At 40.3% G+C, this 15,000-nt stretch overlaps 1 protein-coding gene across 5 annotated transcripts in view; it reads right to left on the bottom strand.

The window, feature by feature from the left end:
- The window catches only part of LOC132842595 (RNA binding protein fox-1 homolog 3-like), a 188,178-nt gene that overhangs the window by 72,672 nt on the left and 100,506 nt on the right, over positions 1–15,000 (bottom strand). The window contains exon 1 of one of the 5 annotated variants that reach the window (XM_060865340.1): positions 1,830–1,957. The exons of the other annotated variants lie outside the window; for them this stretch is intronic. Coding sequence (XP_060721323.1) covers positions 1,830–1,910 — 81 coding nt within the window. The 5' untranslated portion in view covers positions 1,911–1,957. Of the gene's footprint in view, positions 1–1,829; positions 1,958–15,000 lie in introns of those variants that run through there. 5 annotated transcript variants of the gene reach the window in all.

Genomic DNA, 15,000 nt, shown 5'->3' with positions numbered 1-15,000 from the left:
ATGTAATATAATGACAAATTTGTATGTGTGTATATTGTAAAATTTGTATGTGTGTTATATATATGTGTGTGTGTGTTATATGTGTTTGTGTGTATGTACGTGTGTGTATGTGTTTGTATGTACGTGTGTGTGTTGTTCTCTTATGTGTGTGTGTGTATGTGTTTGTATGTATGTGTGTGTGTTGTTCTCTTATGTGTGTGTGTGTATGTGTTTGTATGTACGTGTGTGTGTTGTTCTCTTATGTGTGTGTGTGTGTGTGTGTATGTGTTTGTATGTACGTGTGTGTTGTACTCTTATGTGTGTGTGTGTGTGTGTATATGTGTTTGTATGTACGTGTGTGTTGTACTCTTGTGTGTGTGTGTGTGTGTGTGTGTGTGTATGTGCTTGTATGTACGTGTGTGTGTTGTTCTCTTATGTGTGTGTGTGTGTATGTGTTTGTATGTATGTGTGTGTGTTGTTCTCTTATGTGTATGTGTTTGTATGTACGTGTGTGTGTTGTTCTCTTATGTGTGTGTGTGTGTGTGTGTATGTGTTTGTATGTACGTGTGTGTTGTACTCTTATGTGTGTGTGTGTGTATGTGTTTGTATGTACGTGTGTGTTGTACTCTTGTGTGTGTGTGTGTGTGTGTGTGTGTGTGTGTGTATGTGCTTGTATGTACGTGTGTGTGTTGTTCTCTTATGTGTGTGTGTGTGTGTGTGTGAGACTGATTTATTTAATGTTATTTTATTCAGTCTGGTGAACGTATGTAATGCGTTTAATTTTTAATAATGAAGAACATTAGATACAGAAATCAAGTATTTCATTATTCAAAACATCATATTTTTAAATCCATTTATAGTTCAGTTTTAATGTAGAACAAAACATTCCATCGTGTTCTGACTCACACTGTAGTGATAAACAGTGAGTTTAAGATGCAGCAGTGGAGCAGAAACTCCTCTGTCCTACATCTTCACCTCTGACACTGGAGACTCCTTCACACAAACACCTCCTCCTGTTACTATAGAAACCATACGTATTAGAAGGAGAGCATTAATCCTAAAGTAAGGTGTGACGTGATGTACAGCTGCACTACTGTCAGAGCTGCTGTGACAGGAAATGTATCAACGTGTGACGACCAATCAGAATGCAGAACAAAATAACGCCACTATAAGCCAGGGAATTGATGTAGTGATGTAATGTAATGTACGGTGATGTAATTCGGTAACACGATCTGAGAGGACAAATCTATACAACTCAGAGAACAAATCTCAAACTACTCACACACACACACACACACACACACACACACTACAGTATCATAATTAGATACTTGGGGAACACCAAACTCTCCACACACACTCTCATTTTTCGCTTGGCTCCATCAACAAGAAAAGTCCCGAAACATACGTACATCAGTTTCTCTTGGCTGCGTAAAATGCCAGAACTCACAAAACACACACACACACACACACACACACACAACATTTTTTAATAGAGTCTGGTAATATAAAAAATATCATAATGTACAATCACACACACAAACAAATAAATACATGTACTCTGCTTTTATAAAGACAACACAGGTGGAAGGAACTACAGGAACAAAAGGATGAATGGGGAGAGAGAGAGCAAGCGAGAGAGAGAAAGAGAGAGAGGAGAGAGAGAGCAGGAGGTAGCACAATACCCTGTTGGAAAGAGAGCAGCGCGACAGAACGAGATGAGGAGATGAAGGGAGAGAGAAGGCACACAGTGGAAGGATGAGACAGAGGGAGAGAAGAATTGATACAGGGAGGTGGATGAAGGGATGAGCAGAGGTAGCGAGGGAAGAGAGGAACAGAAGGAGTCTTACCTCGGGCAGGTAGAGGAAGGTTGGGACGGGGTGAGGGAGCATTGCTGCACTGGGGATCAGGACACAGCCGGAGTCGGCCATGGAGAGAGAGGAATGAGCGCAGACACAACACACACGCGCTACCTCTTTCTGTTACACACACACACACGCACACACACTTTCACGTGCAGGGTGATCCTGCCCCCTTCTGCCTCTCTTCTTTCTCCCTCCCTCCCTCTCTCCCTCCCTCTCTCTCTATCTCTCTGCCTCAGGCGCTCAGTGCTGCACTCGTTTGTCTTCAGCTGGGGTGTTCCCTTCTCTTCCCTTCCCTTGCTCTCTCTCTCTCTCTCTCTCTCTCTCTCACACACACTCACTTTCTCTGTCTCTCTTTGTGTGCTTTTGCACTCAATATCTCTTTTTTTATCCTTCAAGGGTGTTCCCTGGTTCCTTCCTTAAATTTGTGTGTGTGTGATTAGTTTACATTTTAATATTAAATCCTTACATTAAATTATACTATTGTCTGAAAGGGGATATTATTTCATCATCATCATCAAAATCATCATCATCATCATCACTATTATCATCATCATGATCATCATATTTTATGATTAATGATCAAATCAATGCATCCTGCTACCTGCTTATTTTTTGAGGAACTGCAGAATCTTACTGCATTAAAAGTCACCATATAAAACATCTTAATTGTATTTAAACTGTTTGTGCGAGTGTGAACGTGACTTGTCTCAGTACACAGAGACGTATTAGTGAGTGTCGTCATTAGAAATGGCTACATTACAAATAAGCTGCAGTGAACTGGGGCACAGGAAGGTATTCATGGGTGTGGAGCAAAGAGGTGAGCAAGTGTGTAGAGAAACTGTGAGGTGTGAGAGTGTGTGTAGAGAAACTGTGAGGTGTGAGAGTGTGTGTAGAGAAACTGTGAGGTGTGAGAGTGTGTGTAGAGAAACTGTGAGGTGTGAGAGTGTGTGTAGAGAAACTGTGAGGTGTGAGAGTGTGTGTAGAGAAACTGTGAGGTGTGAGAGTGTGTGTAGAGAAACTGTGAGGTGTGAGAGTGTGTGTAGAGAAACTGTGAGGTGTGAGAGTGTGTGTAGAGAAACTGTGAGGTGTGAGAGTGTGTGTAGAGAAACTGTGAGGTGTGAGAGTGTGTGTAGAGAGTGAGTGTGCAGAGAGTGAGTGTGTAGAGAAACTGTGAGGTGTGAGAGCATGAGTGTGCAGAGTGTGTGTGTGTGTGCAGATAGTGAGTGTGTAGAATGTGTGTGTAGAGTGTGTGTGTAGAATGTGAGTGTGCAGAGAGTGAGTGTGTAGAGTGTGAGTGTGTAGAATGTGAGTGTGCAGAGAGTGAGTGTGTAGAGTGTGTAGAGTGTGCAGAGAGTGAGTGTGTAGAGTGTGCAGAGAGTGTGAGTGTGTAGAATGCGAGTGTGCAGAGAGTGAGTGTGCAGAGAGTGAGTGTGTAGAGAGTGAGTGTAGCAGAGAGTGAGTGTGTAGAGAGTGAGTGTAGCAGAGAGTGAGTGAGTGTATAGTGTGTGTATAGAGTGTGAGTGTATAGTGTGTGTGTATAGAGTGTGAGTGTATAGTGTGTGTGTATAGAGTGTGAGTGTATAGTGTGTGAGTGTATAGAGTGTGAGTGTATAGAGAGTGAGTGTATAGTGTGTGTGTATAGAGTGTGTGTGTATAGAGTGTGTAGATTGTATAGAGTGTGTGTGTATAGTGTGCGTGTATAGTGTGTGTGTATAGAGTGTGAGTGTATAGTGTGTGTGTATAGAGTGTGTGTGTATAGAGTGTGAGTGTGTATAGAGTGTGAGTGTATAGAGTGTGAGTGTATAGAGTGTGTGTGTATAGAGTGTGTGTGTATAGAGTGTATAGAGTGTGAGTGTATAGAGTGAGTGTATAGAGTGTGAGTGTATAGAGTGTGTGTATAGAGTGTGAGTGTATAGTGTGTGTGTATAGAGTGTGTGTATAGAGTGTGAGTGTGTAGAGTGTGTGTATAGAGTGTGAGTGTATAGAGTGTGAGTGTATAGAGTGTGTGTGTATAGAGTGTATAGAGTGTGAGTGTATAGAGTGTGAGTGTATAGAGTGTGAGTGTATAGAGTGTGAGTGTATAGTGTGTGTATAGAGTGTGAGTGTATAGAGTGTGTGTATAGAGTGTGAGTGTATAGAGTGTGAGTGTATAGAGTGTGAGTGTATAGTGTGTGTGTATAGTGTGTGTGTATAGAGTGTGAGTGTATAGTGTGTGTATAGAGTGTGAGTGTATAGAGTGTGAGTGTATAGAGTGTGTGTATAGAGTGAGTGTATAGAGTGTGAGTGTATAGTGTGTGTGTATAGAGTGTGAGTGTATAGTGTGTGTGTATAGAGTGTGAGTGTATAGTTTGTGTGTATAGAGTGTGAGTGTATAGAGTGTGAGTGTATAGAGTGTGAGTGTATAGTGTGTGTGTATAGAGTGTGTAGATTGTATAGAGTGTGTGTGTATAGTGTGTGTGTGTATAGTGTGTGTGTATAGTGTGTGTGTATAGAGTGTGTGTGTATAGAGTGTGTGTGTATAGAGTGTATAGAGTGTGAGTGTATAGAGTGTGTGTATAGAGTGTGAGTGTATAGAGTGTGAGTGTATAGAGTGTGTGTATAGAGTGTGAGTGTATAGTGTGTGTGTATAGAGTGTGTGTATAGTGTGTGTGTATAGAGTGTGAGTGTATAGAGTGTGTGTATAGAGTGTGTAGATTGTATAGAGTGTGTGTGTATAGTGTGTGTGTATAGAGTGTGAGTGTATAGTGTGTGTGTATAGTGTGTGTGTATAGTGTGTGTGTATAGAGTGTGTGTATAGTGTGTGTGTATAGAGTGTGAGTGTATAGACTGTGTGTATAGAGTGTGTAGATTGTATAGAGTGTGTGTGTATAGTGTGTGAGTGTATAGTGTGTGTGTATAGAGTGTGAGTGTATAGTGTGTGTGTATAGTGTGTGTGTATAGAGTGTGAGTGTATAGAGTGTGTGTATAGAGTGTGTAGATTGTATAGAGTGTGTGTGTATAGTGTGTGTGTATAGAGTGTGAGTGTATAGTGTGTGTGTATAGTGTGTGTGTATAGTGTGTGAGTGTATATTCACCACAGTTTTATTGAGCACACTTGCTGATACTGCACTATTCCAATGTTCCCTGATGCCTCTGATTGTTAAATACTCATGTCACATACAGTCATGTTACTGATCTCATCAGAAAATATCTGAGAACATTAATATCAACACATGACTAATCAATATAATAACCATCTTCATTATAACCCCAATATTTATTATCATTTTGACCACATTCACCACCGCCAGCACCACCACCGCCACCATCATCATCATCATCATTACTGTAGTCCCATACAACACACACCCACACTCATTAATCATGGTGTGTCTGTGTATGTCAGTAACATCTGTTACATGTAGATGATCCTCTCCAGAGCTGCTGTGGTAGCAACTCCCAGATCACATTTGTGTGTGTGTGTGTGTGTGTGCGTGTGCGTGTGTGTTAGAGTTATTAATCACAATTTTAAAAAATCAACAATAATGAAAACAAACCTTTGTGTTCAAACCAATTTTTCTAAAAATGCTTGGATGAGGATGATGGTGAACATCACAGACTGAAGAACTTCAGTCTGCAGATCTGTTGTACAGGGACTGTGATTGAGCTTTGTAATGACTAGAAGCCTTTGAGTTCTTGGAACAGTCCAGGAGGATTTGTACAGTTGTTCTTTTTTTACTTTTAAAATTGATAAGTCCTTGTGAGACGTATGTGAGAAGTATGCGAGAAGCTGACCTGCAGCATTTTCATAGGGGGATAAGATGTGAATTAAGCTTTTCGACTTTTCAGTACACTTCCTAAAAACCTCTCTGATCTGCCTATGATCTCCCTGTGGGCACATCTAGGGGAAGTTTATCCCACCACCTAGGCACAAGAACAGAGCAAAGCCTTGATGCAAGCTTTCCTTGTACCTTGAGAGATGGTGGATCCATCTGTGCAGTGCGAGAGGATCTGAGGAAGCGCTGTGTGCTAAGTGCTTTGATGTAAGTGGGTTCTGGGCCATTTTTAGATTAGTAGGAAAGAATCATTGTTTCGAATCCAATGCAGGCAGCTCCAGGAAGCCAGTGAAGAAGGTTGAAAATAAACTGAACTGCTGCAGTTTTTATTAGCTGCAAAGGTGGAATGGTGAAGAGAGGCAGACCTTCTGGGAGTGAGTTTCAGAGTCCAGTCTTGAAGTGATGAGTAGCCGCTGTGGATAGAAATGGACCAGGACTTCTGATGTTGTAATGGAGAAACTGTCATTACCATGACAGTTAGGACAGCTGATTGTCCAGCATTACCGGTTGCGGTGACCATTGGTGAGATCTGAGAGTCCAGGAAGTCCAGAAAGTTCACAAGATCTTGAGGTGGGTATGCATCTCCAGATGAGCAACAGTTCATTTTTGTTGGGATTCCTTTTCAACTGATGAGATGCCATCTATGATGAGATGTCTGTGAGCAGAGCAAGAACCTGGATGTCTGAGGGTGGAAAGGAGACATCGAGTTGATGGCCATTTGGGTAGTTTCTGTAAAATGTCCTTTGAAGCCAAAATTTCTAAGATCTTTGAAGTTGGTAATGTAGAGATATAGCTAATTGTAGACAGGGCATTCAAGGATCTTCCTTCATTCATTCATTCATTTTCTACCACTTATCTGAACTTCTCAGGTCACAGGGAGCCTGTGCCTATCTCAGGCGTCATCGGGCATCAAGGCTTCAAGGATTTTTAGAAAGAAAAGAAATGCCATTCTGGTTGGCGGTTTCTGATGTCTGAAGGATTAAGAGTGGGTTTACTTCTTGATGGGAATAACCCCTCTGGTCTTGAAAGCAAATGATACATGTTATGGAGACATTAATGATAGTAGAGATAGAAGTCTTGTGAGATGGCCTAGAGCATTGTGGATGGGATTGGATCCAAGTTGCAAGTGGCAAGGCAGCTTGAAGGGTCACTTCTATGTATTGATAGAAATAAAACCCTGTGCAGAAGCTTCTCTGGCTTTTCCTTGTAGAAGGATATGGGATGAGAGAGTAAAAGAGGCGTGAAGCACCATCTCTAAAACATAAGCAACTGCTGAACAACAACCACCGCTGGTTTGTCTTGAAGTGTAAAAAAAAAAGCACAAACAGAGGAGAGAGCAGCCTGTGAGATGAGTGAGATGAGATCTGTGGTGTAATACTGCTTTAGGTTAATGGAGAAAAGAATGGAAATGAAGTTGGTGGTGGTTGCTGTATGTTGGACCACCAGTTCCAGATCCCACCTAACACCACTGTTCAGGACTGAAGCAACAACTAATGTAAGCTAACATCGTAGACCAACAAACACTTTCAACAGGAGAAAGTCATCAGACTATATCTAGCAATGACAAGTACACAAAGATCAGAATGTTACATACCAGTAAAGAAAAGAGTCTAAGATATACTTACTTAAACTCTAGGCCATTTAGATAGACAGACCAAATAGATAGACTAACCAACCCCCCTCCCACCCCCAGCTGGTCTGGTTTTCCTCCACAGCTTGACTAGATTGTGATGTTGAACTTAAGTTTTAAGAGCATCAGATGAGAAAACATGGAGCTCTCTGTGGTGTTTGTCTAATTCGTAGTGAAGTTAAAATATCAAGCTAAAATGATTATTCTATTATGATGAATGATAATGTCTGAGATGCTTTATTTAAAATAAATAAAAAAAAGGTTATCGAGATTATTTGCATCATTGCAGGTATGATGACCCTAACAGTCATATTTGAGTCAGGGCTGGTGAAAGCCTGACCTTTACACTCAGCTCAGCTGTTCAGAGCTCAGAAAGATTCAGAAGAGATTCAGCAGCCAATGTTGTATGTTCAGGATCGTGTAAGTGAAGCTGAAGTGTCATTTCCAATAAAGGTTCTAACTACAGAACATCAGCCCTCGTTCAATGAACCCACTGACCATTTTAATGGAACGAAAACAAAATGACTGCTTTGTTCATCCGAGAGGACAATCTGATGGTTAACCCACCAACATGAACAATGATTGCAGTTAGGACTTCATTCATCAAATCTGCATTTAACTCCATTCAGGGGTAGATTTTACTGACCACAATCAGCTCACAGAAGATCAGGAAAGTTTCAAAGTTTCACGTTAAATGACTAAAATATTAAAAAAGGAAATCAACAGAAAGCTCAGAATGTACATACATGTGCTACAGACCACTGGATAGATAGATAGATAGATAGATAGATAGATAGATAGATAGATAGATAAAATTAATTTCTGAAGTGCGTCTTCAATTCAGCAAAGTTCTGATGTCACGCTGCACAAAAAGTGCAACTTGGCAGATCTTTTAAAACTCGATTAGCCACAACGCTCTGAGCTGAGTGTATTAAACCTGCCGTAAAGTTTCTGTTAATCTAATTCTACTGAATCCAAACAAGCAAAGAAGCACACAGCACAGCGGCAGTGCAGCAACTGCTTTTTAAAATGCCTTACGTTCACAGCAACTATAGAGTCTAATCCTCATAATGTAGTGATGCCACATGGTTCTGTGTTCACTTCCCTTGTTAGTCTCTGTCCTAACGCATCTGTTAGTAACTGGTTTCCACACCTAGTTATGTGTCAGTTTCAGCTTCTTAACATCTTTGTGTGTTGTGTGTGTGTATTTCAGTGACTTTCTCAGACTTCTCTCAAAAAATCCCAATATTTCTCAATGCTTAAAGGCTTGTTGGTAAAAAGCTATGCAGAGAAAACAAACATCCCTGACTTTAAGCAGCCTTTATAATCTATAACATATAGTATCGTACCCAGGGTGTACCCTGCCTGTTGCCCTGATTCTCCTGGGAGGTTCCCTTTGATGGTCTAGAGAATGAACGGATGGGTATTTTATAGTATGTTAGACATACATATTAGAATAGTTTGACTTATGTGACTCTGACAGCAGTTTGCTTCATTTGGATTGATTAGTGTTAGGGTTAGGGATAGGGTTAGGATTAGGGTTAGGGGATAGGGTTAGGGTTAGGGTTAGGGTTAGGGTTAGGGATAGGGATAGGGTTAGGGTTAGGGATAGGGTTAGGGTTAGGGTTAGCCAAACCTTAGTAGTGAACCTGTGCCTGTTCTGTGAACTATGATGTTTTAGAAAGCAGATATATTTTTACACAGCATGGTATTGCAGAGGGTCGCATCGTGAGCTTGAGGTTACTTTCTGGTGAAGTTTCCATGTTCTCCCCCTTGTCTGTTTCCCACACTAAATTGCCCCTAAGCAGATTACCGTATTTTGGACTGGTGTCCCATCCACAATGTATTTCTTAACCATGCTCAGTGTTGCCAGTACAGACTCTGAGTTTGGATCTGGATCCGAATGAATGAATCAGTGAACAATTCATAGAAACAACACCCTTCAGATCACCTGTCAAATTAGCAGCTGGTAAACATGCTGAGGGACAAAACCTACAAACTATGGATAACTAAATGTCTGGTTTGTGAGACCTTTTCATATCTGTCCCTTGTTGCTGAACATTAAGTTGTTATTTCTGATTTTTGTTGTATTTCTTTTGATCAAGATTCTGTTGATCTTCTTGTCGTGACCTTTCCCCTATTGAGAATTTTGCTCTGTTCTCTGACTAGCTGATAGCATGCTGATGACATCATCCCCCACCACCCTGCCCCACCGAGGACGTCTCTCCAGATGCCTGCCCATCCAAGTACGTTCCTCTGCCTGCTTGATTCTAGGAGGTTGTTGCTCTGCCCGCCTAATTTTGCAAGAGATCTCTCTCCTGGTTGTCTCTCCCCCCTCAGGCAGCAGTAAGGACATCGCTCTGCCCAGGGGTCCAAGTCATCCTAAGCTGTAGGGGTGGGAGCTATGCCACCCGCAGCATAGAGATTTACCCAATAGTAACATAGCAAGATTTCTCTTTTTTGTGCCTCACTTTCTCCCCTTCTTTTCTCGAAAGTGTGTTAACTAAAACCCAAGAAACCAGCAGATGAGGGCAACGACAATCTGATTTATCAGCTACATTTAGTGCTCACTCATCATATCTAATAGATCCACTATCAGTTGCATTGCATTACACAAAATGGACATTAGCTTACTATAGTCATGTTTTCTCTTTAGCTATACATTCTCTCTCTCTCTCTCTCTCTCTCTCTCTCTCTCTCTCTCGATCACTCAATTACTATCTTGAGCAGGGTCTAAAAGTCTGAGTCCGCTACTTATGGAAAACCAATACAAATGTCTGTCAGCTTATAATTTCCTCAAATAAGATTTCATCAATCTTCTGAAAGATAAATGCATGAAAGCTGTGTTTCTGATGACTGAAAGCCGTAGAGATGATCACGTGTACCACATGGATGAGTCTACTAATTGAGTCGGTATTAGGTGTCAGTCACTAACGGAGATGTGTGGACAAATAAGTGTACACAATGTTCCTTTTACTGTAAATCCAAGCCATTGAGAATAAGTTATTATTAAACAAATTGTGTATTTATTGGTTGTGGACTCAGGGTGTTGGATCACTGTGTACATTCTATCACGTACATCATGTGACACACTTTCCTATAAGCATACTGAATGATTCATGACTTCCTACGGTTATAGGCGCTCTGAGACTCTTGCGCTGCCTCGAAAGCATCCATCAATTCAGCCAGTGTAACTCACAGATGTGTATGTTGTAATATGATGATGTTCCTGATCTCTACAGCATGCCTTTACCTTAATCTCTCTAGCGGTCTTTAATTTAAAGTGACTAAAGGAAATGAAGAAATTCAGTCTAAGCTCAGCTGGGAATGTCTAATCACAAGGTACAAGATTCTTTTATTGGTGACCAGCAGCTTTGGTGCTTGTTTGGTTGGATACATCTTAACACTCAATACAATAAACACCCAACGGTGCAAGACAGGACCACAAGACCATGAACATCATGTCCATCAGGTACACAGACCCTGGATGGTGGCAATACGAACACTAGGAATATGGCCTGAATGCTCTGTAGGTTACATTCTGCACCATCGTGGATTTTAACCAAATCGTCTCTAACTCTGTGCTAAACAAATAGGAAAATAGATCATAAATCATTCTAACTCTGTCCTGCCACGATAGAACAAGGCATGATAATGTGGTTATTTACAAAATGCCCTAGTTTTTAGGCTGTAAGTTATTTGGGCTACAGAGATTGTTGTGGTTTAAAGAGACTTGTGTTAACACATGACTCACAATTTTTACTTCTTCAGATTGTGTGAAAAAAGAAAAAGCAGCTTGTTTACATGCAGTGCAGTTTATTTATAGCGATTCAAACCATATCCACTGTAATACACTAGGGACAGAATACAGTGTGTAACTGCTGCGCTTGATCTGTGTGTGTGTGTGTGTGTGTGTGTGCCTGTGTTAACTCCTCTCTAAGCTGCTCACGGCAGACGTTACAAAGTGATTGTGTTGTTGTGGATTCTCTAATCCCTGTGTTAGCGCTTTCATAACAAAAAGCTGGGAGTAGATTAGCCTGATCACATAAGTGTTTACATCCCCTGCGCGTGTGTGTGTGTGTGTGTGTGTGTGTGATCTTGGGAGTAGTGTTAATTTCGTCAGACGAGACGAGACGAAATATGTTTGTCAACAACCTTTTTTTCATGACTAAGACGAGACGATGACAAGACTGCACCACTGTCCAAAAACGCTGACTAAGACTAAATTAACATGCATTATTGTTGACGAAAAAAGACGAGACGAAAATGTTTTGTATAAAATAAAAACTAAGATAAAATCTCTCTTCATTTTCGTCGACAATTGTCTCTGCTTTTTCATCAGCTGTTACGCCTTTAAAATATTCACAACGAGTTCGCGGCTTCGCGCTGTTTAGTGTGTGTGTAGAAACAATCCGTCCACATGCCGCTCCTGAGCGCAAGTCCACCCCTGGTCTAGACTTTTTGTGTTAAATTATATTTCCTGTCACTGCGCAGGCTCTTTTATTGTACATGACTGTTTATGTCCCGATGACCGGTCTTTGCATTACGATTAAAAGCAGTATTATTAAAGTAAAAATGTGATGTGCGGTCAAGTTCGAGTGTGTGCACTGTTTAAACGAGTGTTCTCAACTTCTCACTGATACTTTTGTGATTCGTGGACTGTAAATAGGTTGTGTTTTAGGCCCACAGTAAAGTTGGTCTATTCTTTTCAGTTTTTCTGAGTATATTTATTTTATTTCTGATTTGAACAGAAACATGAGACACAAGGCAACCAAAACAGTTTTAAAACCCTTTGTAACTTAAGTTGCCAGTCGGAGTCTGTCGGGCCCCAGCTTTTTAATTGTGTTGGTTAAAATAAAATACTCTTCAGAACAGGTTCATCATTTGTGAATGTGTCTCCTAAATCAGAAAGTGAAAACCAGACACATTTAACATTTACATTCAACAAAAATCATTCAACAAGTGTATTTTGTCAGGGAATTATGACATTTAACCATTGTTTGAGATGTGAAACACTTTTTTTACTGAAATGTTTATCAGTAATAATCTCAGTAATAATGTGTTATTTTAAAAAAAGACTACAATTTTTTGACTAAAACTAGACTAAAATGACGAGACTTTTAGTCGACTAAAACTTGACTAACAAAAAAAGATATGTGAATGACTAAATATGACTAAAACTAACAAGGACATTTGGCACAAGACTAAGACTAAATTAAAAATAGGTGACGAAATTAACACTACTTGGGAGAAGTTATAGAATATAACTTAAAGTGTTTTTAAATTATTAATCTCACAAACACTCTAAGCAATCACACACAAACAAACACACACACACACACACACACACACTTTTTGTAAGTTGCCACCTGATGATGTCATAATGGGGATCACAGCAGAGACATCCTCTCTTTAGAATGTTCATACTTTCTAAAACAATGTGACAAATGGGATGTTCGCTTCTCAGTGATGCTAAGCGCCTGAGTGTCACAGTGCTAATGCTAATGCTTTAATTCAGTACGTCTGCACAATCACTGCCATCGTAATCTCATTAGAGAGACCACACACACACACACACACACACACACTAATTGAGCAATAATTTTAAATCATTATGATTAGGCTGTTATTATAATAATGAAATAATGAAGCTAATGTCCTTATTCTGCACAGTGAGACAAACCCCCACTGCATCCTCTCTATAGTGTCGTGAGACACATAAATCACACTCACAAAGGTGTGTGTGTGTGTGTGTGTGTGTGTGTGTGTGGTCTGGCATTAGCTTTAACAGAGGCTTCAAGGATACATTTTTATCTTATTTATACCAGACTTTTCACTTTTACTCCCCCCCTCTCTGTTCTATCTTTCTGAAAGAGCGCTGAGACAATATTGAGACAGTGTTGAGTAAGATGAGAGAGAGAGCTGAGAATGATGAGAAAGAGATGAGACTGACGAGACAGAGATGAGACTGCGATAAGACAGAGAGATGAGACAGGAATGAGACAGAGCTGAAAGATGAGAAAGAGATGAGAGAGAGCTGAGAGTGATTAGAAAGACATGACACAAAGACAAGACAGAGCTGAAAAAAGAACTGAGAGAGATAAGACAGAGCTAAGACTGATGAGACAGGGATGAGAAAGCTGAATAAGATGAGAGAAATGAGACAGAGCTAAGAGAGAGATGAGACAGAGCTAAGAGAGAGATGAGACAGTGCTAAGAGAGAGAGAGATGAGACAGAGATGAGACACAGACTTATAACTGATACATGCACAGGGACCTAATTTTGGTGATTATAAACATTTGAATCCTTATTTTCTAAATTCAGTGTAAATTCTCTCTGATGATGTACAGAGACTAATCCCAGCCACTGCCTCTACCCTTCCTCGACTCAACACCACTGCAAGTTGACACAAAATAACTGTGGTTTCATCTTATTCTGTCATATTCCACAAGGAAGAACAAATCCTGGCAGCTCGTTAGTGCCTCTGGTGACAGAGTCGAGCTACTACAGCTAGCTAACTAGCACAAAGCTGAGCATGGAACATGAAACAATAGCATTTGGTGCAACACAATAAAGGTGACGTGAATAAATTGTGTAGACGTTTGTACACTTTGGATTTCTCACTGCGACTAAAAACAATACAAAACAAAATGTCCATAAGGAACAAAATACTGCGATGTAAGTGGAACGAATCATGTGTGTAAATCCCAGAGCTCTCGAGTGAGAGTTATGAATTTCTGTATCCTGATTAACTCACATGAAGCTGTAAGAAAACGTCAGCACAAATCTGACAACTTGGCTGAAACAAAGTGGCCTATTTACATACGGGATCAATAAAACACTGGCCATAAATGACACGCGCCGATATGCTTATTGAATTTCGCCTTTAATTAAAAACAAACCAGAGCACACGGTGCCAAAGGCCACTGCAGACGAGAGCGGAGGAGGAACAAGAAGAGAAGGTGGAGAGGAAGAAAAAGAGGAAGAAAGATAGAAAGAAAGCAAGGCTCACTAATGTCAGCAGAACGTCAATCACACAGCGTCGGGTTTAACTGGCACTCGGAATCGATCAGAAATGTGATTTAAGCCCAGAGCTGTGATTTCATTTAGGGAAAGTAACTCCACTTTCTAAACTTAATTTAAAGCAGCGTTATGAGCTTTATTAATCTCCAGAGAATTTCAGACATCCTTTCATACGCACTACAGTGTGCACATCAGTCACACACAATCACATCACTATAGAGACAAATGAATAAACAATACTGAGCTGGATGTCTGCTAAAATACTCGTCAATAAAAAAGATAGAAACTAAACTGCAGTGTAAACTTCAGCTTACCTTTTAACTGAGTTTGAGTGCTGACAGAAAATAGTTTTATGTTTAAACCCTAAAGAAATTCTGCATGATAGAGATAAAAAATAGTGATAAGAAAGAACACAATAATAACAGGACGGTGAGTGTGAAGGTCTGTTTGAAGTGACCTTTAACCAGTAACCTGTCTGTAAACCAGTAACCACTAAGTTACTCAGTAACCTGTTACTTCACTGTTAACCAGTAACCTCAATGTTATCATGTCACTCTCATATTAACCAGGTGACGTGTGATTAGTTAACAGAGAGGTGACGTGTGATTAGTTAACAGAGAGGTGACGTGTGATTAGTTAACAGAGAGGTGACATGTGATTGGTTAACAGAGGTGACGTGTGATTAGT

Source organism: Tachysurus vachellii, chromosome 3 (genome assembly GCF_030014155.1).
Source record: "Tachysurus vachellii isolate PV-2020 chromosome 3, HZAU_Pvac_v1, whole genome shotgun sequence".
NCBI lineage: Eukaryota > Metazoa > Chordata > Actinopteri > Siluriformes > Bagridae > Tachysurus > Tachysurus vachellii.
Note: the sequence above shows the minus strand (reverse complement) of the source record. Positions and strands in the feature narration are given on the sequence as shown.